At 36.6% G+C, this 27420-nt stretch overlaps 1 protein-coding gene and 2 non-coding genes across 3 annotated transcripts; all 3 read right to left on the reverse strand.

Annotated features, from left to right (window-relative positions):
• Positions 1-64: 64 nt before the first annotated feature.
• trnaa-agc (transfer RNA alanine (anticodon AGC)) lies at positions 65-137 on the reverse strand. Its single transcript has one exon. It is a non-coding gene; the product is annotated as a tRNA-Ala (tRNA).
• Positions 138-545: 408 nt separating this feature from the next.
• trnay-gua (transfer RNA tyrosine (anticodon GUA)) lies at positions 546-631 on the reverse strand. Its single transcript is given in 2 exon segments — positions 546-581; positions 595-631. It is a non-coding gene; the product is annotated as a tRNA-Tyr (tRNA).
• Positions 632-3034: 2403 nt separating this feature from the next.
• On the reverse strand, positions 3035-27185 carry LOC117402239 (transmembrane protein 214-A-like). The gene is made up of 17 exons (XM_034003187.3): positions 26877-27185; positions 23548-23756; positions 21288-21438; positions 18567-18701; positions 17741-17823; positions 17124-17229; positions 15251-15332; positions 10587-10688; positions 10045-10186; positions 9432-9523; positions 9228-9276; positions 8779-8889; positions 8328-8445; positions 7732-7828; positions 6911-7079; positions 5352-5503; positions 3035-4776 (listed from the first exon to the last, which is right to left on the reverse strand). Exons 1-17 carry the CDS (start codon positions 27031-27033, stop codon positions 4650-4652), a joined length of 2082 nt encoding a protein of 693 aa, XP_033859078.3. The 5' UTR covers positions 27034-27185; the 3' UTR covers positions 3035-4649.
• Positions 27186-27420: the final 235 nt, after the last annotated feature.

The raw sequence follows: 27420 nt of genomic DNA on the forward strand, positions 1-27420 counted from the left end.
CAAGACATTTTAAACAAGCAGTTAAAAAAAATAAATAAAAAAAAAAATAATAAAGTAAAATCATTGGAGGATGCGGGCATCGATCCCGCTACCTCTCGCATGCTAAGCGAGCGCTCTACCATTTGAGCTAATCCCCCGGACGACGCACACAACTGAAATATGACTTTGAAGAAGAACAACAACAGTATCTAAATCATCCGTTCAAAAATCAAAAATACATTTGACGTACACATTTGCAACGACATTGGAGCATTAACATTAGTGGAATTACCAATATATTTACATTATTCAAAGTAAACAGATTATCCATAGTATTATGTTTAAATCAAAGTATACTTTAAACTAAAGGGAGGCAACAACGTAATATAACGAAAATATGATGATGTATTTAAAATGGTTGCCAACAGCAGTACCTCCCTGTTCATTCATTGCATTCATCCTCCGTTTACAGATTATATTTTCAATTGAACATGTTTAATATTGTTGTATTAGATATACAATGAGACAGAAATAACGCTAAAAATAGAATAAAAACAAAAAAAAAATCCTTCGAGCCGGAGTCGAACCAGCGACCTAAGGATCACCATGTAACCTCTACAGTCCTCCGCTCTACCAACTGAGCTATCGAAGGCCTCCCGTGATGCTCGGATTATTTGTAATAATAATTGTAATAATACATATTTGTAACTCATATAAGCAAGACACATTTTGGCCTTTCACATTTGTGCTTTGATATTTACTTTTTCCCCCTCTTCCCCCCCACCACGTCACCCCTTCTTCCTTTTCACTGTTGCAGGCACCTGCGTCAATCAAATCTAGTGGGCGGAATCATTTACAAGTATTGGCGCTCCAGTTTGACAGCTGGCGTAAGATACTGAAAAATAGCTCAGGTGTTCGCTACATTTGGGGTTTTATTAGGAATTTACGAGGACATTAGTGATTTCATTGATTTTTAAAATATATATAAAAATATATATTCATTCATATATATATATATATATATATATATATATATATATATATATATATATATATATATATATATATATATATGAATGAATGAATGAATGAATCTGTCAGAATTGTATTTTTTGCTTTTTGATGTAGGTGATAGTTAAACTAACCTAAGGCTGAATTTCATTGTGTTATTAGACAAGACCCTTTGATACTTGCTAATGCTTGCTAATATTTTGAAACAGCAGCTTGCTTTATTACCAGTACTACACGTTCTTTTCGATCGGGGTGGGATCAGTCTATGGAGGATGTTCCATGCCAAAATTAAGAATAAACAAATACAGGAATAAAGAAATGTAGAAATAAAGAAATACATGTATAAATGAATATAGAAATAAATAAATACATTTTACATAAATAAATAAATAAATGGACATTCATTTATTTATTTCACTTTTGCCACTTGCTTTTTACATTTCTCTCTGTCTACATTTCAGCTATGACATTTCCTTTTCTGCTTTGCTATTCACATTTCGATGTGACGCTAGCTGTTTCTTTTTTACATTTCACTGTGCCAAAACTACTGTGTCAATCACAGCCAGTGGGCGGTATCAACGACTCCATTGGCTGACAGAGATTGTTCCGTCCATAGATACAGTTTCACCCCACTATCCGGGCGCGCACAATCGATGTCGAGCTGACAGCTCCGTGAAGCTGGCTCCGCTACAAACAGCACAAACGTTGAGTCATATATCATTGGTTTGTACTACGGTTGTGCTGGTTTGTGACGTTGAAACAAACGTTTGTGCCGCTATGGTATTTAAGATATTAACGATTATTTTTTTAGGGGAGTGATGTCACTCATTTCCCCTACAATAACGGAATTGAACCAAATTTGACTCATTTGCTTGTGCCGTTGAAACGAACGTTTTTGCTATTATTGTTTCTGAGATAGGCTGCATTTCTAAATTCAACGCTGAGAAGCAACAACTCAGAATCGTTCCTAAACTCACTGTTGAGAGCAAGTGACGCGCAGCGTTGGCTCAACGCTGACCCAACGAACTCACCGACTTTCAGAGCTGGTGAGCTGATCAACAGAAACATGGCGACAGCCACAAAAATTATAAATGGGATTTAAATGTAGATACTGATCCCGCAATCCGCCGTCAAAACGGTAACACACACACACACATTTTATATATATATATATATATATATATATGTACAACATATCGAAACGTTGGGCAGCTGGCTCTTTGAGCTAAAATTATATATATATATATTATATATATATATATATATATATATATATATATATATATATAACTCATTTGTCTGAACCAAATTTTTGCCAAAATGTTTTTCAATAGATGTTGTAAAAAATTACCACTGAAATTACAAACATTGAAAATCACAACGTATATACACAAGACTCTCTTTTATTTTAACAAATGTGTTTCCTTACGCCTACCTCTTAACACCTGGTCACTGAATAGACCTGACAGGACAAACTGAAGAGCTGCTATTGTATTAGACAAAGCACCACTGACATTAAGGTTGGTACACATTAGCTTTATAGAAATGTAAATGCAATTGGGAAATGTAAAAAATAAATGAAATGAAAAAATAAAAGAGTATCACCTGCATGTTTTAGCCCAGGAAGCGATACAACAAAAGTATTGGGTACAAATGGTATTTTCATGAATTTAAAAAAGGACACATGGGAAGTTCTTTATATTATGAACCACATCTGGGTATTTGCGAAATCTGTCACACTTATTTGATCGGAGAGCAAGTGTTAACTGTGATAATGTTCAGTTGGGAAAATAAATAAATACATGAATATTCATCATTCTTTCTTGGTTTTTATAAACAACTGCCATAACAAAGTCAATATATATATATTATATATATATATATATATATATATATATATATATATATATATATATATATATATATATATATATATATATATATGGCAAGGAAAGGAACAATCCTGTTGGCTTATCAAAAACAGCTGGAAAATGTTACAGGAATAATAATATTGTATTATCAGTCACAAAAAACAAAACAAGTATTAATTCAAATACTTTATTTTTCCTGAAATAATTCACGATAAAAAGTTATTTGCCAGCAACCATTCAGGTCCTTTATTATATGGTCATCTAATATTGGTGAAGGATCATTATATAGGATGAAGCTCCTCTGGCAAGTCTTATACACATAAACTAATACAAATACCATTGTGAGAGTTTGGTTAGGCTTTACAGTATTTCAACTCATTTAGCAAAAAACTGGTTATACAATAAAAGTGTATGCAGCATTTTTACAATATAATACCCCAACATTACCAGGGAAGTAGAGATTCGAAATGTAGCAAAAACAATTGACAGTGTACACTGGGCATGTTTCTCAATCTACTCAATGGGCTCACAATTCTCACATTTGAATGTTATCTTGTGCAGTACAGATCAGTAATTGTGAGCTGTAGGCAGCTGTGACATCACTGTTAAAGATCACAGCCAAAAACATGGATAACTTCATGGTCACTTTGCAGGGTCAAGGTAGAATCTTCTCAAGGCACACAATGACTAATCAGATGTAATTAGTGCTACCATAAGAAAGGTTTCACGTTTTATACAAATGTGTTTAAATTAAATGTGGCACTATTGGTTGGCAGTGACAACTCTTATACCTTGCAGCACATGGGTATGTATTAAAATTACCTTTAAAGCTTTCAAACTAACCATTATCTTTGTGAACACTACGGGAAAGTACCGTATACATCGAGGTTTCATGCATGCATGCATTTCTGGGGGGGTGGATTGTATAAATCAAGACAACAAGAAAACTATCAAGTAGTTCCCTTTTTACTTGCATTTAGCAACAGTGTGCAGACTTTACATTAAAAAAGAAACACTGAAAACAAACCAAAAAAATAAAAATTCCCTTGCACAATAGTGTTAACAGGGTTCGAAAAACACAATAAAATAATAATCTTACAAGTCCTGTGACAATGATGTATCTGGTATTCTCCATAGGACCCCAAAACAATAGAACAACAAATTCCAAAGCTACAACTAACACAGTAGAAATGTGATGTAGAGTTTGTAGATTATGTTCTGTGCAAGTCAGCAAGTGGTTACAGTCCATAAAAGAATAGCATAGAGCAAAGCGGGCTGTAAACCTTTGCCTTCATAATTACACCCCATGCTGGCAACCAAACAGACTTCTCTAAAAAGGTCTTTCATTCAACTGAATGGAAGGGATTATTATTTTTGCAGGTCTCGAGTGAGATTTGAGGGAGGAATCGTAGTTTAATTTATGGAATTTAAAACCATGTGTTGTGGAAGATAAAAAAAAAAAAAAAAAGTGAACAAAATTGATGGTAACCTCTGTTTCTTAAACCATCTTACTAATTTATATATCATAAATATGTAACACTGTTTGAAACATTTATAAACCTGGAAAAAAAGGGACATCTATAAACCCCATAACGAACAAACCAAAAGTAGAAAAGGAGTCTCCGATACAAAATTTCATGCAGCTTGACAAAAGTTTTTAAATCTATATTTTATAAGCGCCAGCTTCTTTTGTAAAACCCTCCTTCCGAGTTATCATTAAAAAGCACTGGTGGTATTGTCCTAGATCACGAGAACAAGAATAGATTCAGTCTCAGCATGAAACAAGTCTTACATCCTGGAGAGCATTGAAAATGCCCAGTTTTTAACAGCAATGGTCGTGTTCTGCAGGCAAGTCCAGGTGGACATAGATATGTATACCAAGTGATCCTGCACACAGGGCCAAGATACTTCTCCTCTGCAAAATGAAAAAAAAAAAAAAAAAAGACAGACATTGTTCACTTCTATCTCTATTACATCGTCATTTGTTTGATATTCTGTGCACAGTGTCTTAGTAATATAAAATAGTTGTGTGAAGCGAGTAAAAATAAAAATAGGGGAGCTACTGTTTATTTTGATGTTATAGTTATAGAAATAAACTTTCTGATTTACACCCACACCCTGTATTTCTTAGCAGATGCCCTTATCCAGGGCGACTTACAATTGTTACAAGATATCACATTATTTTTACATACAATTACATTATTTTTTACATACAATTACCCATTTATACAGTTGGGTTTTTGCTGGAGCAATCTAGGTAAAGTACCTTGCTCAAGGGTACAGCAGCAGTGTCCCCCACCTGGGATTGAACCCACAACCCTCCGGTCAAGAGTCCAGAGCCCTAACCACTACTCCACACTGCTGCCCTTGTAACGGATCTTACTTAAGCTTGATGGCAGGCAGGAAAATAAGGAGCTGAGCCACCTCCCAGGACTTAAGTTCAAACCCCACTTCACCCTTTCAAGCAATTACTGTAGTTTCAACACTTACTTGCAAGACTTTACAAACTGCTGCCACCCTTGTTCCAGAGATGTCTTCACATACACCATAGCTGGCTGTAGATGATTCTGATGAATAGACAGAAGCAATTCCTTCAGATACTCGATCAGCTGGACCACACCATCTGGGATACTGGAGTTGAGCTGGACAACAAATCAGAATAAACACATTTAAAATACATAAAGTAGAGTCATTTTAGCACTTGCTGTTATACTGAAGCTCAGTACTAATCCACTGAAATGGCATTTTAACAGTGCTGGCATAAAGAAAACAAGAAGTACAGAGTCACAGGACTTTACATCCAATTATACAACAGCCAGGCACTGCTCTCCCATTGTTTTCTATGGAGGTCATTGTTATCCGTCAATAACGGAAGAGCAAATAAAGCCCAGTGAGATGACAAATTAATGACACCTGTTTGCATGGATGCTCAAGCTCTGCTCTCAAAGTTAACTGCTGTTTCAGTGGACTACAATGATTATTTCAGACAAAGAAAGGCAACCAAATACAGTAATCCATCGTGTATCTGACTGCGGTGGGACCAGAGTAAGGGCGGATATGTAAAAAGGCGGATGAATGAATCCTGTTTTAAACACCATTATACACAGCTGTAACAATTACTATATTCACACAATTTATTGTTTTGAGATTCAGCTTTTATTAGGGAGCTCCTCTAAATCCCTTGTTTAGAAAGATACAGGGTATAAATGCTTGTGACAGGGTAGCCGTCTGCCGTGTGGGAGCGTGCATTCGTTGCTGAGTGACAGCAGGAGATCGAAGATTGAAGTTGATACACCCTGCTGGTGAACAGGATTTATTTACATAACACACTGAACAACTCACATGACACTACCAGCAATGGCAGCGCACAGAGCACGTATGAAAACTTTGGTAGGATCTACAATCTCTGAACTAATCTTCTCTTCAATAATAAACTAACGTTGCTGAAGAGGTTGATCATGGTAGATAAACAGTTAGGGCGGATATGTGACAGGTGGATACACGACATATTACTGTATGTACACTTTTATAGGCGTCTCAAGCTTTATTCAGTTAGGAGTTCCGTTATTACTTTATAACTTGGCACAGCAATGCCATTATCCTTTAAATTTTCTCAATATGCCTTATCTATCTATCGCACAAGTTTTATTACAATTGGATAAGCAGCTTTTTAGATATATGTAGAACTCAAAAGTGTGATATACATTCAAGGTCTCCACTGCATCCCCATCGTCATGCATTCCCAGTTGGGTATAATAAATGGTTAAGCCAACAGCAGCCAGAAGTGGACGATAAAAGGCAGCAGTAATAGATAAACGCCTTGCTTTTCCAGTCTTACCCAGTAAGTGTTGCTTTTCTGCAACAGTGTTTGAGTCAACAATTTAATTACCTGGCTAGTAATTTTAGTCTTCAGAAGTTATTTCTTGAATCTTTAAAACTCAGGTCATTTTATGTATTGATCAATTATACCATTTTTTTTTTAAAACCACAAATCTTTCAATATGTATAAAAACAACAATACAGAGCTGGTAGATGATCCCCAGACTTACCCACTCAATAAGCCTGGGTGCGTTGTCTTTGACCCATGCAATCTGGTTTGAACACTTTTCTCCAAGGTATCCCACTGCCAGGGTTGTCTTTTCCAAAGCCATTTCCAAAATAGGTCCCATTTTATTTACCATCTCAGAGTAGTAATACGGTGTATTAGTTTCCATCCAACTAAAAAGTAAAGAAAAAAAAAGGTTTTCACACACATTTCTGAACATCATTTTGAATTATTGAAATGATGGTGACTCTTAATAAACATAAAAAACACAGGTCTTGATTTACTGGTAACTACATTTATGTCCCAGACATGTTTAACTACAAAAAGTTGTCCATTCACAATATTTTGTAAAGTCATTGTTCTGCCACTAAAATCCTGACAATGCACTCACTGTGCTTGAGGTATGCTATATGCAATGGGATTAGCCAAAGGGACTGGAGTAATTTTTCTTGTTTATTTAGAAGATGAGGTGCTACAGGAAATAGGTAAGCGAAGTTTATTAGGAGCAGTTTTGAACAACGATAAGTCTCGCCAAAAGCATTCAAGAAAGGATGTTTACATAGAAATCAGACTTAGGCTGGGACCAAATCAAAACTTTGACAACCCGCTAATCACACTTAACAACACTGTATTTAATAGCTTTTTTTTTGTAAGTATCTTATTTCTTCTACTCATAAAAAGAAAACGCTATTGAATACAGTTTTGTTAAGTGCGATTAGCGGGTTGTCAAAGTTTTGATTTGGTCCCAGCCTTAATCACTGCTCGTCATTTAAAGCAAATATCCCATAAATCCTACATATTTATAGAAACAGACATACTGCTGACCTGTAACCTTTGTAAGAATAAACAGACATTTTATTCCAAGCCTGTTGTGAGACGGACATCATTCCAGACTGGTGAAGGACACGTGCAACAGAGGAGGCTTCAATTCAAAATATACAAAAACAAACAGTTACACCTTCATTAATGATAAACAATATGGCATCAAATAATGAATATATGGAAAATAAAGTGTACTATAAACATTAAAAGGAATAGAAGGCCCTATGTCAGACACTTCTATTACTCATCTGACAATGGTTTTCTTTCGAATACTCCCACTATACTGTGTAGAACTTGAAACACCACAGCACAAGAAAGATGAGGACTTAACAGAATTTGCTGTAAATGGAATTACATTCCAACAGGATCTGTGAACAATGTGTGCACCTATGCTATGAAAATGTCTTCTTAATATTACTATAATTATAGGATGAAGCTCCTGGAAGGATGGCACATTGTCAATCTGGTTTGACATTTGGTGCTACAGAAAACAGATCTCAACTTTACACATCTATAAAAAATAGTTAACTTCATTAATAGCGAACTTCATTAATTTTAGAAATAAGTGACATTACAGAAATGTGATCTGTAGAACAAACCTTTAAAGGACCCATTTGCTCGGATGTCATACATCACAAATCCAACAGCAAACACTAGCGCTACCAACACCAGACGAGACCACGGGAAGCCTTGTCCTTTCATCTTTACCTGGAGTTGCTGGAAAAGGCAGCAACAGCCAATGAGTCAGTGAAAAAATCAGATTTCTCAGACCAACAACAATATACTAATTTCATCAAATAAAATTACTTCAGTAAATATACAGCAGCAATGTCAGTTTTCATTCCAGAAATAACAGCAACCAAGCATATACAGTTTACATTTCAAAATAATAAGCTAACAATTACAGGGTTTTTTTATTTTATTTTAAAAATAGTATTGAATTTATTTTTAAAATGAGGAATTTATCAAAACAAAATACCTTCTGATAACACCTTTCAGTTGATTTATTATTTGTTATGAAATCTAATGGCAGATCTAGAGAATTCTTACATTACAGATGTCATTGCAGGCTTTAACCTCCTGTGAACTGGCAGCAGATGTACTCATTTCATCATTAGTAACTTTGAAAGACTGCACCGTTTCAGGCAGAGATCTGCAAACCTGAAAAACAGGAAATCCATAGGAGGTACTCAGGACAACACACTTAAAGTCCTAACAATTATATGATGCCTTTGTTCAACACTCTTAACTTGTATATAATAAATACAAAATCATGCTTTAAGGTTTCTTTTAAAACATGAAGTTTCATGTTCATAAAAGAAAGGTTTACATTTACTAGGACATTAGTAGTAAATGTCAAAAGCCTTATATTCAAGTCATTAAATCTCTTATTGTCTTTTAAATCACTAGTAATATTCCTAAAACTCCATGCACAGATTTAGAGAAAGTCAAGTTTAACCCAAAAAGCACATATGCCGTTTCGTTTATGGATAAGATACCTTTCCTGATTGACAATTCCAGGAGTCCAAAAGATGATTCAGCAGAAGACTTGCAAAAAAAATAAAAATAAAAAAAGGTCTGATTAGAAACAAATGACTTATCTAAATAAGTATACTTAAAAGCCAGCTCATTGTAACAAAACAGAATACATTTGCCAGATTCCATGCTGAATGCCACCCCCCTACACACACAATTATTTTTACCTTGATTGTGAAAGGTGTTTGGTGTACAACTGCCTCCAAACACTAAAACTGTGAGGATCCAGAGTCAAACATTCAGTCAAACTGTTCAGGAGCTACAAATGAAGAACAAGAAACAATCTACAAGTGCAGTCAGTCTGTGATGTAGCTCAGCTTTAATTAACCGCTTGACTAGTTAAGCTATGAACATGCTTTCTCTTGCTTCAGTGGCCTGTCACTGCGAGTACCTTTTGAGATTTTGGTATTTCTGGCATAGATGATTCCAATGGAAGGGGGCTGAGCAGGCTGCTAGACAGTATTGTAAAACTGTACCTCGGGTACCTTTTGTACAGATGTAATCATGTGTGGTCAACCAATTTCTAGTGCTAAGGAAGTGATAGCTAAAAGCAATATGCCCATGATTTAGGACATCATGCATTAAATAAAAATAACCTACTTTTTACACATCAATACTGCATGATCTGTCATGATGTACAAGCTTCTTAAACAGATAAGTACTGTAAATATCTTATCTGTGTGGTTACTTATATATCCATATCATTCTAACAATAAAAGCCAGTTCCTGATTTGGCTTTAGTACAGTAACTGTTATTGATTCCTTGCCCCCAGCTCTAACCTCTTTCTTCATGTCATCTGGGCAGTTGTGGGTTGCTCTGGACAGGAAGGATGGGAAGTATGTGTGCAAGGTAGATTCAGGCTTAGCTCCAAAAGCCAGCACCTTCAACCTCGGGTACAGCTGTCTCAGCTGCTCCTGCAGACTAACAAGAAAGGGCACTTCAATTCAGGATTTCAGAGTAGTACTGCTGCAAGCTAGTTATATTCCACTACACCTTGTCCAATCAGAAAACAAATGTGGCTAGGTGCATGTATTTAATTTAAATAAAAATAAAATAAAAACTGCATACCCATGTTTGTTAAAGTATAAATGTACTAACAAGCTATGCTTTAAATATTTTGTGACTTTGGCAATATTACCACATTTTCTTATATAGTATGTAAATATTTCCTTTTTATATTGCAATGGCAATCGATAGGAGTACAGATTGTTTCTGGAGGACTGTGCTTCAAGATCTTTGAAAAAGTACCCCTTTGCCTTTACTCAACTGCAACTGGCAGAGCAAGTCATCATAATGTATCTTGGGCACTTAATATTCTTACCTGGGTGACAGAGCGTTTTTGGGCATAAAGGCAAAGTCCAGCAGAGGGAAAAAGTCCTTTGGTCCCATAACTCCAAAGCCTTTGGTTAGATTAGCATGCATCCTAGCATAGAAAAACAAAACAAACATGTGATGTCTTGGCTGGCAGAAAAGCAATGGTTTCTATTTTCACTGAGCATCTCCCTGTGCAAGGCGTCAACATTTAAAACTACCTCCACAAAAACTGCTTTATTCCTCAAATTGCGTGTATATGAAGTGAACTTTTAACAGTTCGGGCTTCTGAATAGCACAGGAGTCATTGTCATGCCACTACAGAGCTGTCAGAACGATATGCTTTATGTGCTGCCAGCTGAGATTCACTGCAGAATCAGTGAAGAGATCACTGAAGCTCAGTGACAAGGCTGCCAAACATGTTTTCATCAAATTATATCAGAATATTCTGACCACACACTGAACTAGACACAAAACTGATTCATAAAAGTATAGCTGGATAAGGATTTACAACCATTAAATTGTTACTTTACAAGATATTTCCACATTCCAAGTATTTTAGAAATCTGCCGTGACTGGGGGTTCCTAGGGGGCGGCGCACAGTTGGCCAAGTGCCGCCCGGGTTGGGAGGGATTCGGTCGGCAAGGCAATCCACGGTTCACCACGCACCAGCGACCCCTGTGGCTGATAGGGCGCCTGCGGGTCTGCAGTGGAGCCATTCAGATCTGTGTTGTTCTCCGGCACTATAGGTCTGGTGGCTTTGCTGTGGATCCGCAGTGTGAAACATGACAGATTTGCAGGAACACGTTTCAGAGGGCGCGTATTTCAGCCTCCGTTTCCCGAGTTGCCGGAGGGTTGCAGCGGTGAACCGGGATAAAAACAATAATTGGGCATTCCAAATTGGGGAGAAAAACCAGGGTAAAAAACCATTGGTGATGACTAAATTTATAAAATATACATATTCTTACACACATTGTATAAATATTAGATATACGATTGTAAGTCGCCCTGGATAAGGGCGTCTGCTAAGAAATAAATAAATAAATAATAATAATAATAATATTAGGGCTGTCACTCGATTTAAATTTTTGATCGGTTAATCTATGGGCATTAGTTGATTAAATAAATCAGTAGATTAATCTGTCCACATTTTTAATAAAGGTAACGATCTTATAGTGGCTGTCCTGCATAGTAATACTTCTAAATCAATATAATCTGAAAAATAAAAAAAACAACAAAATAAATATGCCCAGTGGGAATTTAGTCTTTTTTTAAGACTTTATTAATTTCCTTTTAGCAAATTCACAGAACAACCATTCATTCGGGCCTTTGTCTGTCATAAACCTGAAAACACAGGACAGCTGAGCGGAGTTTCCCCATTACAGCTACGTTCTTGGCTTCCTGTACTTCTCCTTTTTATTGCACCTAGCAAAACCCGAGACGACGAAGAGATGAAGTCGTTCTGAATCTTGTTAGAGGTACCCGAGAATACTGTGGCTATTGACAAGTGATTGTTTAACATGCTGTTGTAGAAAGTAATTCCACGTAATTACCTCTATTTGAGGAATTGGTGCCTTCATCGTGCCCTCTGAAAGCCAGTTCTTGCTTGCTCATTGTGAAGTATTGTAACCCTACGCTTCTGCTTATCCATTTGAACAACAATCTGGGTTTGTCCAAACATTTTGTGTGTAGTGGCTCACAAGTGGCTTTGGGAACGCTCGTGTTTTTGTGCTGACTTTGTTAGATATCCTAGATTGATGTAGCCAGTGCTGTTCCATATTACCTTTTCTGTACTAAACAAAAGACAGTTTCAGCAGTCTTATTTTTTTTTAATTGACAGCTGTCCGTAAGCCACGGATACCTTTAATAATTTTAATTTTGGAAGTGGCAAGTATATCCAGAGCCACACCGATCCTTGATGGCACCCTGTGCGAGATATGAATCCAGCGCCCCCCTCACCCCCGGAACTTCCAATTAGCAAATAAAAAAAAAAAAAAAAAAATTCAACATTTTTCAATAGAATGCACCAATAGAAACAAAACCTAGAGCCTACAAATGCACTTTTATTGCCTTCAGTGATGCAAAGTCACTGATGACATGGTGATAGTTCAGAGAGTTGGCCAATGCAAATTCAATGGATATAATGGCTAGATTGGACAAGCGTGCTTGACCATGGAGGTTCGGAGATCATTTTTAATCAATTTCAGTTTACTGAAACTACGTTGGATTGTTAGGGAACTTGCTAATAAAATTACCTACCTGCTTGAAAAATCTTACTGTTAGTTGGATAGGAAAATGTTTATTTGCATGTAAAGAATTATATTATGTGAAGATTGGAACTAAGTTTTAAGCTACCAATAAGTATAAGAATTACAATTAATAGTAGAAGATGCTGAACTGGAAAATGTTGCCAATCTCTCTGTTGAGTAGATTTTCTATAGAAGGTTCCCAGCCCAGAATAAAGAAAAGGAGACTCTCACTCTCTAAACTAGCAGGCCTATCCTTGCCTGTTCTTGAGAAATGTTATTTGGCTGCAAGGATATATTCGATACAATAGTGGATTTTCGAAAATGTTAATGTCAGATGTACCCACATGAAACCATTTGGAAAACAATCTGACTATCCACTCCTAACTGGTCCCTTTTTTTTTTTTTTTGAAGCATTTCAAAAAACAAAAACAAAAACAAAAAAAACCCTGCTATTTTACATACACTAAATTTCTGGTGTAATGTTTAGGATTAGACCATGATTATATAAAACTGGAGGATATTCTGTCCACAAAATGTTTTACCTACACGCTTCAACGTTTACCTACACCTTAACCAACTGGTTTCAAAGTAGGCGCTTTGAATGACAGGCACTGTAACTGGCAAATGAGAGCATTCTAGCACTGCTTCAGTCAACGAGATCTGTCACAACAGGGTGAAACTACAGTACTAACAGACCACTGAGATGACTGACAGCGACCCCCAGCCATTCAGAGCGGAACGGAGACGGGACAGACAGCAAGTATAAAAACTACACAAACTAGAAAGGATTTCTAAATGATTATTTTTGGTAAGAAAATAAAAAATAGCGAGTGGTTTTACCAACGTTTATCATATATAAATTTATTTCAGTCCAACTAATTTTTGGGAATTCAACATTTAACAAACTTTACCGATTAATATTGAAAAGTAGCAAGCCCAGTTATAAGCTTTCACAATTATTTTCAACAAATTGAGAGATCTAGGAACGCAGGATTGATGAGGAAGGCAGTGCCTTTTGTGTGCTGTTTGTCAGTTTTGGAAGGAAAAAAACAAAAGTCAGCTGTTGTACTAATTTTTACTTAGTTTATTTTAGATATGTCATAAATGAATCAACATTTTATGCAATAACATTCTTTTAAAAAACTAAAATGCAATCGCCCTTTAAAAACCAGTTGCAACATCAATTTCAGAAGGCTACTGTTTAGCCAGAGAGCACACGCAGACACAGTACAAGGAAACAATGCGTTGGGAACATTAAACATTACAAGTATTGGTGAGAAATAAAACAGGCTACTATTCAAGATAAATGAAAGATGGAGAGTGAAAAATGCTGTTTCAGTTGCTGACTTGAGGGGGCGCTGATTGGCTGACGAATAATACAGCGCTTTCATTTCTTTCGTCATGTTTTTTTTTGTTTTGAATTGTTATTGCACAAATTTGTTTTACTTATTATTCGTCCAATCGGCGCCCCCTTCAGGTCAGCACCCTGTGCGGCCGCACTGCTCAAACCCACCTTGGTACGGCCCTGAGTATATACCTTCTCTTCCTGTGTCAGTTCAGGTATTTGTGGTTTATACCTCCCTTTTTTTTTTTTTTTGAACAATCTCCAATTTTCTCTGAGAAAGTTCTTATGGAAAATGGATTTGTAAGCAAATCGACTACGGTTATCTGATGGCATTTTATTTATTTAAATACTTTATTTGTAAAAAGTAAATCAAAATATTACTTCGACGTTCAACATAATTCTCAATTACGTTCAATAATAAGCAATATCGCGCAAAATTCAGCTACTGTTACACCCGCTTAGAGCCTAGCATTTATGTCCCGCCTCTGCTCACTCATGATTGAACAGCTGCAAAACCAGGGCAGATCTTTGACTCTCCCATTGGTTAAACTTACTCAAGACCATCAGCCAAGGCAGAGAATACCTTCAACTGTTTATGTCCCGCCTCCGCTGACATATGATTGGACTGCCGTGGAGAAAATGCAGATATTTTATTGGTTGATTTTATTTTATAAACAAAAAATACAATTCTGCACGATTAAATTGTAAAGAAAAATTAATCTGCGATCAACCCTTTAGTTTACTTAAATCGGTCCAATTAATCTGAGCAGCCCTAATAAATATACATGTATACATTTTCTTGACCGGAGGGTCGTGGGTTCAATCCCAGGTGGGGACACTGCTGCTGTACCCTTGAGCAAGGTACTTTACCTCGATTGTTCCAGTAAAAACCCAACTATATAAATGGGTAATTGTATGTAAAAATAATGTGATATCTTGTAACAATTGTAAGTCGCCCTGGATAAGGGCGTCTGCTAAGAAATAAATAATAATAATAATAATAATAATAATAATAATAATAATAATAATAATAATAATTTGTAGATGTAAAAAAAACATATGTTTAAAAAGAGTACTCACATTAGCAGTCTTTCCAAGTAGCCAATAGCATACGAGGACAGTGTCTTTGTACCCAGGACTGGCAGCATTATGCCAAACCACACTGGAATAAAAATTACAAGAAAGAAATGTAGAAGTATACAATTGGCAAACCAAATACCTTAAAAAAATGTTTTTATTAATTATTACGATTACAACTGCTTTCCCAACACTATGCTGGTTATGTAATTGGGAATGACAGTACAGCCCACAGGTGCCCTTTATAGAGCAAATGCAGTTGTAGTTGTAGGGACACCCTATCCTTACTACACATACACGCTAGCTTATCAAAACTAATGAGTGGATTCTTAGGTGACTACAATAGCATCATAAGAACATAAGAAAGTTTACAAATGAGATGAGGCCATTCGGCCCATCTTGCTCGTTTGGTTGTTAGTAGCTTATTGATCCCAGAATCTCATCAAGCAGCTTCTTGAAGGATCCCAGGGTGTCAGCTTCAACAACATTACTGGGGAGTTGGTTCCAGACCCTCACAATTCTCTGTGTAAAAAAGTGCCTCCTATTTTCTGTTCTGAATGCCCCTTTATCTGAACTCCATTTGTGACCCCTGGTCCTTGTTTCTTTTTTCAGGTCAAAGAAGTCCCCTGGGTCGACATTGTCTATACCTTTTAGGATTTTGAATGTTCGAATCAGATCGCCGCGTCTTCTTTGTTCAAGACTGAACAGGTTCAATTCTTTTAGCCTGTCTGCATACGACATGCCTTTTAAACCCGGGATAATTCTGGTTTCTCTTCTTTGCATTCTTTCTAGAGCAGCAATATCCTTTTTGTAACGAGGTGACCAGAACTGAACACAACATTCTAGGTGAGGTCTTACTAATGCATTGTAAAGTTTTAACATTACTTCCCTTGATTTAAATGCATCACAGTACAGCCTGCATCATACAGAGCACTTGAAATGTATTTTTTGTTTAGGACTAAGGTCGCCCTGGGTAAGGGCGTCTGCTAAGAAATAAATTAATTAATTAATTAATAAATAAATAAATAAATAATGTGACGAAGGAATGTGATTGGCTGTAGGTGTGCCTTCCATGAATGCTGCCTAAACTGCACCTGGAAGCTCCTTGTATTACGATTGGATGCTACTCAACCAATCAGTGCTAAATGGAACTTTCCAATTGAAGATTGGATGCTTCACTGAACCAATAGTATTTAATTAATTTTGAATTTAAAAGGTAATGATTTTGTTCCATCATCAAGAGAGCTTCCTGTTAAGTAAAACTGTGCATTGTAACCAAGATTCTGAATAGGAAATCAACAAATTCCTCAAGGAAATCAATTTTATACGGCAAAATGCTTTCTTGTTTTTTGAGGTTTTTTTTTTGTTTTTTTTTTTAACTCATGTGAAAGGGAAGTATTTAGGTCAGTTCTTAGTGCTGCCACTGTGATTGACACAGCTTTAAACTTGTATAAAAGATCATGCTTGTTCTGGTTATGAGCAAAAAAAGGCATGTTGCTACTTGTCTCTATTTCTTAACATAAGGCCCAGTACAGTGCTTGCCATGGACACTTATTCTTGCCAATAGAAAAGAAACTGAGTAGACTAGCAGGTCATCTTTAATTTTCATTTTCCCCTTCTTAACCCTTACAAATCTCCTGGCGTGGATTCTGTAGAAAATAAGATAATGAAACCCATCTTGATAACGAAACTGAACTTCAAGATATCAATTTTTTGACAACATAGCCTTCACCCTGCTTGACAGCTGCATGATTATGCAAACTGGGTGAAAGGGTGGCTTAAAATAGCCATGAGCGATTTAAAAAAAAAAAAAAAATTCAAGAGTTACAAAGAATGTCTTCTGCAATACATATCTCAAACTGAAGAGCTAGCAAACCTTTCAGTCCCTCAGTCAAGTCTGTGAAGCCTGCCTGCCCCAAGGCCCACATGACGGTGAGACATTTGACTGGATTGTTCTGGTGAGACCTCAACAGCTCCAAATGCTGAAAAACAAAAACAAAATGTTTAGAACTTTCAGATCACAGAGGGAATTTTGTCAAAAAGCTGAAAACATACTTTGGTAGTCTGGTATGGAGTTGTGAATACTTTTCAAGCCCAGTTATCCAACAAAAACATCTAATATATTAATTCCTGACTGCTGATGTATCTTTAAAGGTAAAATAATTGAAGTCTTCAGAGAAGGTACTGTTCATGATAACACATGTTTTTGAAACAGACAAGCTGTGACAGTAAGTTAGCAGGTTCTTGATCTGACTACAATAAGTACTGCTCAAAAGGGTTTAATATCTTTACTCATGACACTTACTATTATTATGCTTACTATTACATTTTCTCTGACATTTTTACAACCTTGAAACTACTGAATCAATATGCACATTATACTGTATTTGATCAGACTTCAGTAGGTTTATATTCGAGTCACAGTTTAAAGTCTGCAAAATGAGATAAAGCATTAGTGGCAGCCAAGCTCCACAATGGCTATCATGTACTCACACTGGCGAGATTCTGGGTAGCTATTTTGGGGTTTTCCAGCGTTATGGTTTGAATGCAAAATCTGTAGCCATGCAGCGCTTCACCTGCCCAAGTAAAGCAAACAAACAAACAATTGGAATTTGGTTTATAAATCAAGCAGAAAAATGTCCTAAGATGGGTTATCATGTCAATTAGCTAAACATCTGGTCACTGTGCATTAAACAGTGACTCGGAGTTACACGTTTTCAGTGAAGCAAAATTCATTCAATGTGTCTGCACCAACACTTACTAAAGCAGTTTCCCATCAATCACATTTCAACAGTCAATAACAGCAAATAAACTAAGCAGTAGTGTGGGCTTGTTGGACCCATTTTGACTGCTTCAGCGTTTCACGTTTCCTTGATCAAACAATACGAGTAAGGCTAAAACAAAACAAACCAATACATATGACTGCAATGCAACAAAAATAATGTCTCCTACCACAAATGACTGAGAAATAAATGAAAGGACATAGTTTGCTAATGATAATCTCCAAGTATTTAAAAATAATGTTCTATTATAATGGGTTTATACACTATAACAACACGTTCCAGTCCATTTGTAAATCAGTCATGTTCAAATGTTTTTCCTCACAAACACTGCTAAAATGAATACGTCATCCATTTTAGAAATAAGATTTGTTTAGAGCTTTAGAACAGGTGCAATTTAAACAAGATTTCGCTCTAGATAGCAACTCAGAGTGTTTTTTTTTTTTTGTTTTTTTTAAAGCAAATAAGAAGTGTCACGTCGTTTGGTTTGAAAAGATGAACCCCAAACAAAATGGTTATCTGGTCTTCAAAAAGCGTACCTGGTTGCTTGTCCAGTTCACGCAGCATGGTGTAGATGCAGTGATCAAATAACTGCTGCTGGCTATCAGCCGACTTCACCAGCAGAGTCTTGCACATGCTCTTCAGTTCCTTGCTTGCCAAGCAGTAAGGGTAATCTGGAATGAAAAAAGTTACAGAATGGGTTGTTTATTATGCAAGTTTGTTTTAGGGTTACCTTATGAAAGAAGATTCTTTTTAAACCCATTATGTTAATTTGAAGATTTTTAGAAGTACATAGGACCTGTGGGGGGTATGTGCTCTCCGATGCATTCCGAGCCATTTTAGACCACTTTCAAAAGCAAGTTCTGGACCTTATTCAGTAACACCGAGTCAATTTTGGTATGAGTTTTTCATTCTAAAAGCAGTACAACAATTCAGTGCTTTAATCAATGGCAGAAGCAATAGTCCAAGAATTGTGTCTCAATCATAGGTGCCTAACTGTTTAAAAAGAAGAGGGCAAACTGAAAGACTAACTGCCAAGCATAGAGAGGCAAATTTATACTTTTTTTTTTTTTTTTTAAACAATTAAGCAGCTCTAAGAAACCAAGCAAACCTTGCTGTTGTGAAGTTACGGTTTTAGTAATTGCAAGCCGACAAAACTGGGCAGGTGTTTCAGCATAAAAATGACATACAAGTACTTCCTGAGCATGCATTAATTACAAATACATGCAAGTAGCACCACATGGCACAACAAGTACCAATGGCATCTCTACACAGTGCTACACCTAGAATTCCCACATAGTTTATTAAAGGAAAGTGTTAAACAAAGAAAAGCAACTACTGTTCTTTTGAAGGCAAGTATTCCGTAAGTGAGGCTGTTCAAAATACCCTTTGCTACTGCAGCCCTAAATCAGCTCAGATGCAAATAATTTGTTTGAAAGGTCACAAAATTAGTGAAATGGTTTCAGCCTGTGTGTACTCAAAGTGGTTTAACTTGTAGATAATTTCCCTCAGGTATATAAAGACTTTCAAGCTGCAACTCACATAGTGATCCAACAAAGCAACCATGAAGACCAAGGAGCTTTCAAAACAAGTCAGGGATAAAGTGGTAGAGAGGCACAGAGCAGGAGAAGGGTACGAGAAGAGTACAAGAAGATTTCAAAAGGCACTGCTTATCCCTCTCAGCACAGTGAAGTCCATCATTAAGAAGTGGAAGATGCATCATAACACCCAGACACTACCCAGGATCAGGTCGCCCTCCCAAACTGAGCAGCCGGGCAAGCAGGAAACTAGTTCGGGATGTCACTCTGAAGCCAACAATGACCTTGAGAGATCTGCAAAGTTCTGTGTCTGAGATGGGAGTCAGTATTCACACATCAACAATAAGCCGGTCCCTACACAAAGCTGGCCTGTATGGACGGGTGGCAAGAAAGAAGCCATTACTCAAAAAAGACTCATCTTATGCACGTATGAAGTTTGCGAAAAAGCATGTAGATGGTTTTGTGGTCAGACGAGACAAAAATTGAACTTTTCGGTCTAAATTCCAAGCGTTACGTCTGGCGCAAGCCCAACACTGCACATCACTCAGTCAACACCATCCCAACTGTCAAGCATGGTGGTGGCAGCATCATGTTATGGGGATGCTTCTCTTCAGCAGGGACTGGGAAGCTTGTCAGGATAGAGGGGAGGGGATGGTGCAAACTACAGGCAAACCTGTTGAGGAAAACCTGTTTGAGCCAGCCAAGACTGAACCTGAGGAGGAAATTCACATTTCAGCAGGGATTATCAGCAATTAATTTAATTTAGGAATAAAACATTTAATCAATGTGATTTGTTTCTATTCTTTTTCTTTTCATTTGGAAACAAAAAAAGTGTTATTAAGGTCCTCTCAAACGCCTCTCACTTAATTGGGACAGCTGCTTATTCTGGATATTTTTGCTTCTCCCGAGGCGTCCCGATAAACCATTGAGCACAAATGTGTTTAATTTCAGTATTTATAAACTTATGTAAACAGTCCACAAAAAAATAAAAAAATTCAGACTTTTGAATCATTTGCACTCTTGTAGTGTGCTCTTTTCACAATTATGCTGTTTGACATTGTTAAAACAAATAAAAAAATCTATGGCATACCAAACAAATGTGCTAGCCTTGCCTGGTAATGGCCAAGTCTGGTATTTATGGGGTAGGCAGACAGGAAGCAACAGATTTTCACAAAAGCTCCAGAAATGTGCGGTTGCCAAACACATGTATAAAGAATAACGCATGATCAGTAATTCCTTCTTTAATGTCAGAAAGCAGTACATGACAAAGGTTTAATGCCTTATTCACCATGTGACCAGCTGGTTTATGGCCAATATTTTTTTGCCACTGTCACATACATTCTCAAAATAGAGTTCTCTGAATGTGTGATTTCTGAGAAAGCAACTGAAGTACAGAGAAGCGACTGACCTGCAACCAGGCCTGGTTCTTAGAAGAACCTTGTTGAGAAAAATGAACAGCTGCCAGCCACCTCAGCAATTATGTTCTTTACATTACCCTATTCACACAACCTAAATAAGGTTTAAACTGCTATTCACTTCAGTCACAATCACATCTTCGAAGTTACACTGGTAGCCAAGTCTGTAGGCCTTAAACCAATTACTTATCTTTTAGCACACAAGGTTTAGAACAGACTTTATAAAAGTCTCTCTTAGTATTTTTAAATGTAGCACAACTGGATGTTTACTAGTTCAGGTTGACATCAGAAAATTAAAATAACTGACCGTAGGAGTATTGGCTGACAGTTGGGTCGATCTCTGGGGCTTGGAGTTTATAGTTGAGGTAACTGGCCAAGTCCTTCACCCAAACAGACGGGTTTTCAGGAAAGAGGCTTTGGCTCTTCTCCAGCTGCTGCTGAAGCGCTGATAGATTAAGCTTTTGAAAGCAAACAGAACAAAAGAAGTTAGAAACAATCCTGGCAACCCAGACGAATGTGAAGCTTCCTCTGAATCTGCTTCAATAGAACAAAAGAATACATTATCTAAATCATTGCTTGCTAGATCAAAAAATACATTTAAAAAAAAATGTCCTTTGCAAATGTCAGGGTCCACAGAATGGATTCACAAACATGTACAAACACATTAAGGCTGCAGTAATTGGAAATAGTTCTGTATCAATTTAGGAAAATACAACAGTTTTCAAGGGGGTTGTGCAATATTTATTTTCAAATTATAACTGATAATGACCCAAAATCAAAATGAATGCATTTCAGCGTGAAAGCGAAATCTGAATGCTGATATGTTACACACCCGTGTCATTTTAATCCAAGGTTCAGAGTCAGTTAAAAACATCCAGCACAAACCGGTCAACTTAAAGCGTACATTATGGATGAGAAAAGAGAAGTTATGTTATAAGATATGTAGAATTTTGCAAGGTAGACCATTCAACTTGTTTTATTACAGCATCTACAACAAAATCATAAACAAAATTAAAAGTACATTAAAAAGCCGAACTAAACTAAAATTCCCTATCGGAAGCAGATCAGCAGAATTTCAATGCTGGATACAACTGGTTCTACTTTTCCTTCCATCAATGTGTTACCTTCATATACCAGTGCTCAGTAAAAACATGGTTTGAATTTAATATTGTACATCTATGGCAAGTGGTGTGTCAAGGAAGTCAATAAATTCACTGAAGTGTAAAGCTGTTAACAGGTATCATCCCTCACCCTCATCAGTAACATGAATCCCTCCTAAGTCAGTATGGTACGCACATATAAATAAATATATACGACATACAGGCAGACATATAGTATATCCACTTTGATAATTAAAGAGGGATGTTACCAAGCTGGATATCACAGTGCTCCCTTGCTATAAGGCTCTCGGTTATAACGCGCCTCGGATATAAAGCTCCTACAGCATGTCCCCAGATTACCTATACTAGGTGATTCGTGCAATATTTCTACACTAAATACAGTACCGGTGTTGTTCAAACTGTAAACAACTTCTCAGTCTAACTTCCGTTTCTGTCTCTCCCTTTTGATACAGTATCTGAACTGAAGAAAAGCTGCACTGGCACATTATAACACAGACATCTTATTCAGCATTCGTTTTATAACTAAATAAATACTGGGCCTATTACTGCACTCACCCAGGACTGGTGACCATGTGTGTATAATTGTGGGGTGGATACATGTTGGGTTATTATTATTGTTTGGGTCTGCAAACCCGTTATTGTTTAGTATTATTCTTATCGGTCACCAGACCTGGATACAAAACAAAAAAATAAAGTATTTATCAAACCGGATTCAACCTCTGTCTGTTTCATTACCACACTGCAAAAAAAATAAAAAATCCTCGGGTCATAATGCACAAGATAAAAACATCACGGAAATATGATAAACATCACATGTGTTCTGATCTATTATAGCTGATGTGATTGGCATAGATATATATATATATATATATATATATATATATATATATATATATATATTAGATATAGAGAGATAGATATATAAAAATACTTCCAATTTAATATAGCAAGCATTTTTAGAAATCAGTAAAATCTTTAGAAAACTGTCAAACAAAAACATCACATCACATGAGACTTGTTATTGGGCCACATTTTCAAAGCCTTAACTCCAGTCTTTAATTAACTCGTACTTTTTGAAGGACACAAAACTGGTCATTTAACAAAGCTAGAACCAAACAAATATGTTATATATTTCAGGTGTCAGTTTAGGATAAATAGGACAATGTTTTAGCTGCAGTAGGGCGAATCTGTGTATCACTGGGAATTCTGCGATATCACCCTGGATAAGGGCTGCTAATAAATAAATAATAATATCCGTTATCTGCAAATTTGGACAGCCTCTACTCATAACAAGGCGAAGAAAACGATACAGTGCTGACAGGCTCTCTAAAACAACCGAAAGGTTTCACCTTCTATCGCTATTGAAAAGATACAGTAACTAAAATCTGAGTGTAGATCTGAGCTAAGTATTATTTTATTATTAAGTCAACAAAAACATTCACTTACAGCTTTCATAGCATCCTCCAACGACTTGAATTTCACTGTTTTTTGGCTGTTTTTGTCTCCTTCGTTTCTCGGGGAATTCTTGTCACATTTCCCGGTGTTGGGTTTCTTCGGATGCTGTTCCGGGGCGGGTGCTGGGGGCATCTGCTCTTTATTCTTCTTCCCCATCCTCTCAAAGCTCTCGTAGATGGTTTCCGATGGTTTTAAAGGAGCTGCATTAAACATTACAAAGAGCAGACGTTACTCAATAGCAAAGATCGGCAATCGTGTCTTTCGTTAAATGTCAATGTGTAATGGATGTCTGGTAACTTGCAACTTAACAGATTACGCAAACACAGCACAAAGGAAAGCAAAGCCAAAGTCTCTTCCCGGAGCTGAACATCCTTTACAATGCCTTAGGGCACAATTTAGCCATTCCAGCTTTCCATGCGAGCTTAGACAACCCTGATATGAACTGGAGGCACTGCGTATGTTTTGTTTAGAACACTTCCTAATATTAATTCTGAGCCTTTGTTGCCATTCATAAATGTCCTATTCCCATTTCTGTTTCACTTAATGTTTTTAAAGCCCAGTTGCATAATTTGTTTATTTAGAACTTACCTTTACATAGTAACAGTGGTAATCGCACATACATGTGTCCAACTGCTTTAAAATGGATAGGGCAAACACCCTCATTTGTTTAAAATCCCACAAGTTCTAAAGTTACTGCAGAACAGCTTTGACAAGTTATGCAAAATGGGTGATCAGAGGCATGCTGTAAAGCAATAGCTCTCAGAGCTTAACAGTTGTCAAGTGGGTATCAATTTCAGTATTGGGTTTTCATTGAACTAGTTTCACTCACTGTAAACTGTTCAGAAGAGAAGAACAAACGGAGAGTCGAAGAGGTTGTCAAGAGGCAGCTACAGTATTCACTTGTGCACTTTAGGATGAGTGATGGACCCCTTGCCCTGCATTCAGTCACTTAAACTATTCAAGTGAAGGGGCCTACATAAAAGCAAAACTTTAGTTGGTACAAGCATTACCAAGAACACCTGCAATTTCAAACTGCTGTTTACAGAACCATCTTGACGTGGACAGCAGTTTTAAAACATTACATCTGCCGAGTAGTTATTTTGTATGTTGGACTTTGCAAGAGGACCACATCTGCATTTCATGACTGAGGACAACACAATACCGGCTGATAATTTTTCAGTATTGGAGGCTTACATGCAGGGATAGAAATAAGGTTCCCTTTGCATAGCAGTTTGATCCATTCCTGGTTTTACTGTGAGTTTTAATAAGACACATCTGAGCATGTTGCTTATACACTGGGACTTCTCAAGCTTGTAGTAGAACATGGAATATGTTAAACTGCTATGCAATAGAAGTCTTATTTCAGTCCCTGAAATGACAGCCTTAAAATTTAGATAAATGCTTGGTCAGGTTTTTTTCCACAAACACTCTTCTTGGAACTACATAAACAAACAGAAATATCCACCAGGACTTCTAAAACACAGCAAGCAGAGGTGTGGAATTGAGATAGTTTGAATAGTTTGAAATGCCATTGTAGTTGTATAACAAGCAAGAACAGCAATAAACAACTATAAATCAGTATTATTTTTAAACAAGCACTCTACTCTATTTGAGTTGAAAATGCACTAACATTCTAGACCGGATTATGCTTTTAATCAGTCTGAAGTGTGGTAGAAAGCACTGTCATACAGATTAAATAAATGCTCCATTGTGTTTGAAGTGGTGTGCTTGCTTGTGTATTATCACTGCCCTATGAGGGAGGCCTGCCTACAAGACCTTGAAAGAGTAACACCACCACAAGGCACCAAGAGGGAAACAGAATGCTGAGATGGTCAAAAGTTTAGCTGGTCACAAATGCAGGAATTTACTTTGACTATTAACAATTTCAAACACACAAATCCTAGCTATAATTCAACCACATTCAAGTAAAATTAGCTGCTATTTCTAGAATGTATTCAAAACATTCCTTGTGCAAAATTATGTACACATTGCCACTATCAGAAAAATGTGTTATGTACTGTAATGTGTCTTACATTTTATGTGAGGGCACGTTATGAAGCCAGGTTTTTTTTTTTTTTTTTTTTTTTTTTTTTAAATGCAAAAATAACGGTGTGGCAGAATATACAGTTATGAAAAGTAAAACATTTACATCAGTTGTTAATTAGACAACTCATTTTTTTTTTTGTGATTTAATGTTTGTGAAGTTAGATATTTCTAGTTCTACAGTGAATTAATTAAAACACACACACATCATATGACACGACACATGAAACTGTTTTGCAGAACACACTGTGGCAAGGTTTTCAATATGGCGCCACAATTAATGCCAGGTCAGGTATGTACACCAAGTAATGCCGTATAGTTGACTCATGTCACGCACCTTTGATGCTTACATTAAATTCATCATTTGATGTAACAACTAAATCCATTTGGGAGAAATATTTTTCAGCAATCATTCTACATCACAAAGCAGAATTAAAACATGTTTTGAATACCATGGAAATGACATACATATACATGCCAACAGTCCCTATATGGTCGGGAGAGTCCCGACTTCCTAGCAAATGTTCCGCGTACCGATATTTCCCAATATATAAAAAAAAAATTATTCTGCACAGCAGAGTTAGTGAAAACCACACGCTGCGCTCTCGTGTGGCTGAACTTATACAAAGGTAAGAACGCTTCATTGTGTCTATTTTTACTGTCATGATGGTCATATGGTGTTGAGTTGGGGGGGATACACATGATAAACATATGATCAGCGTCCCGTTGAACAGTTTCCAAATGTTGGCAAGTATGCATACAGGTAAAGTTTCTGCATCATATAAATGTTCAAATGTATTTATTATTATTTTACTCAAAGTATTTTTTATATTAAAAGCGTCTGCTAGATAAATAAATAAATAAATAAATAAATAAATAAATAAATAAATACTAATACGACTACTAATACAAGTACAAATATAAATAACTAGACACTGACTGAAATAACTTTCTGGTCCACGGTCAGCTGTTCTAAAAATTAAAATATATTCAGTCATGCGGTGATACATGCCGTACAGATATTTAAAATACATAAATAAATTTAAATATACACAGTACATTGCAATGCGAGATATTCCAACCGTGCCAGTAAACACTGATTGATTTGAATTGTGTGAAAACGTTGTGCCTGTGCAATTTGAACACCAGTTGCCATGCCATTTCCGTAGGCAACTAGCAGCACACATATAATTATGCGTGCTACCTATAACTTAGTTAGATCATTTAACTAGTTGTATGATATTAAACAGTTACTCATTGCATGGGTATTCACTTACGCGCTGGGTCAAAGATCCTGCGCATGTTAGACTCAGCCAAAGCTTTCCTTCCTCCAGATTTCTTGACATTTTGGTGTCTTGCTGAACTGTTCGGTTTTTTGCTTTTTTTCACAACTTCCCACTTCATCGAAGAGCTTGCATTTGGGGTTGAAGCCATTTTATAAAAAAAAAAGAATTCGAGACTTAAAATAATTATTGTATATTTCTGAGCGTCTCGCTTTTCTAATGTCGTCTATATAATGTAATGTCTAATGATTGAAACAGGCAAGTCTGTGCGTCTCATGATTTAAACGTGCCGTTGACACGTTGGCTTCCCATTGTGACGTCATAATCAACGTATTATTTAAAAATGCTGCCGTTTTATCAACTACCACATCGCCGCCTGCTGGCCTTGCATATATATATGTTTTGTTTTTTTTTTACTGCAGAAAGACTCTTAAAAAGGACAGTAAAATCAAAAAGTAAAGCCTCACTCCAATTACTAACCCCAGCCCTTTTTTTATTCACAATAATGAATTCAAACTCTTTCTGAAAATGTTAAAAA

This window comes from Acipenser ruthenus, chromosome 5 (genome assembly GCF_902713425.1).
Source record: "Acipenser ruthenus chromosome 5, fAciRut3.2 maternal haplotype, whole genome shotgun sequence".
Lineage (NCBI taxonomy): Eukaryota > Metazoa > Chordata > Actinopteri > Acipenseriformes > Acipenseridae > Acipenser > Acipenser ruthenus.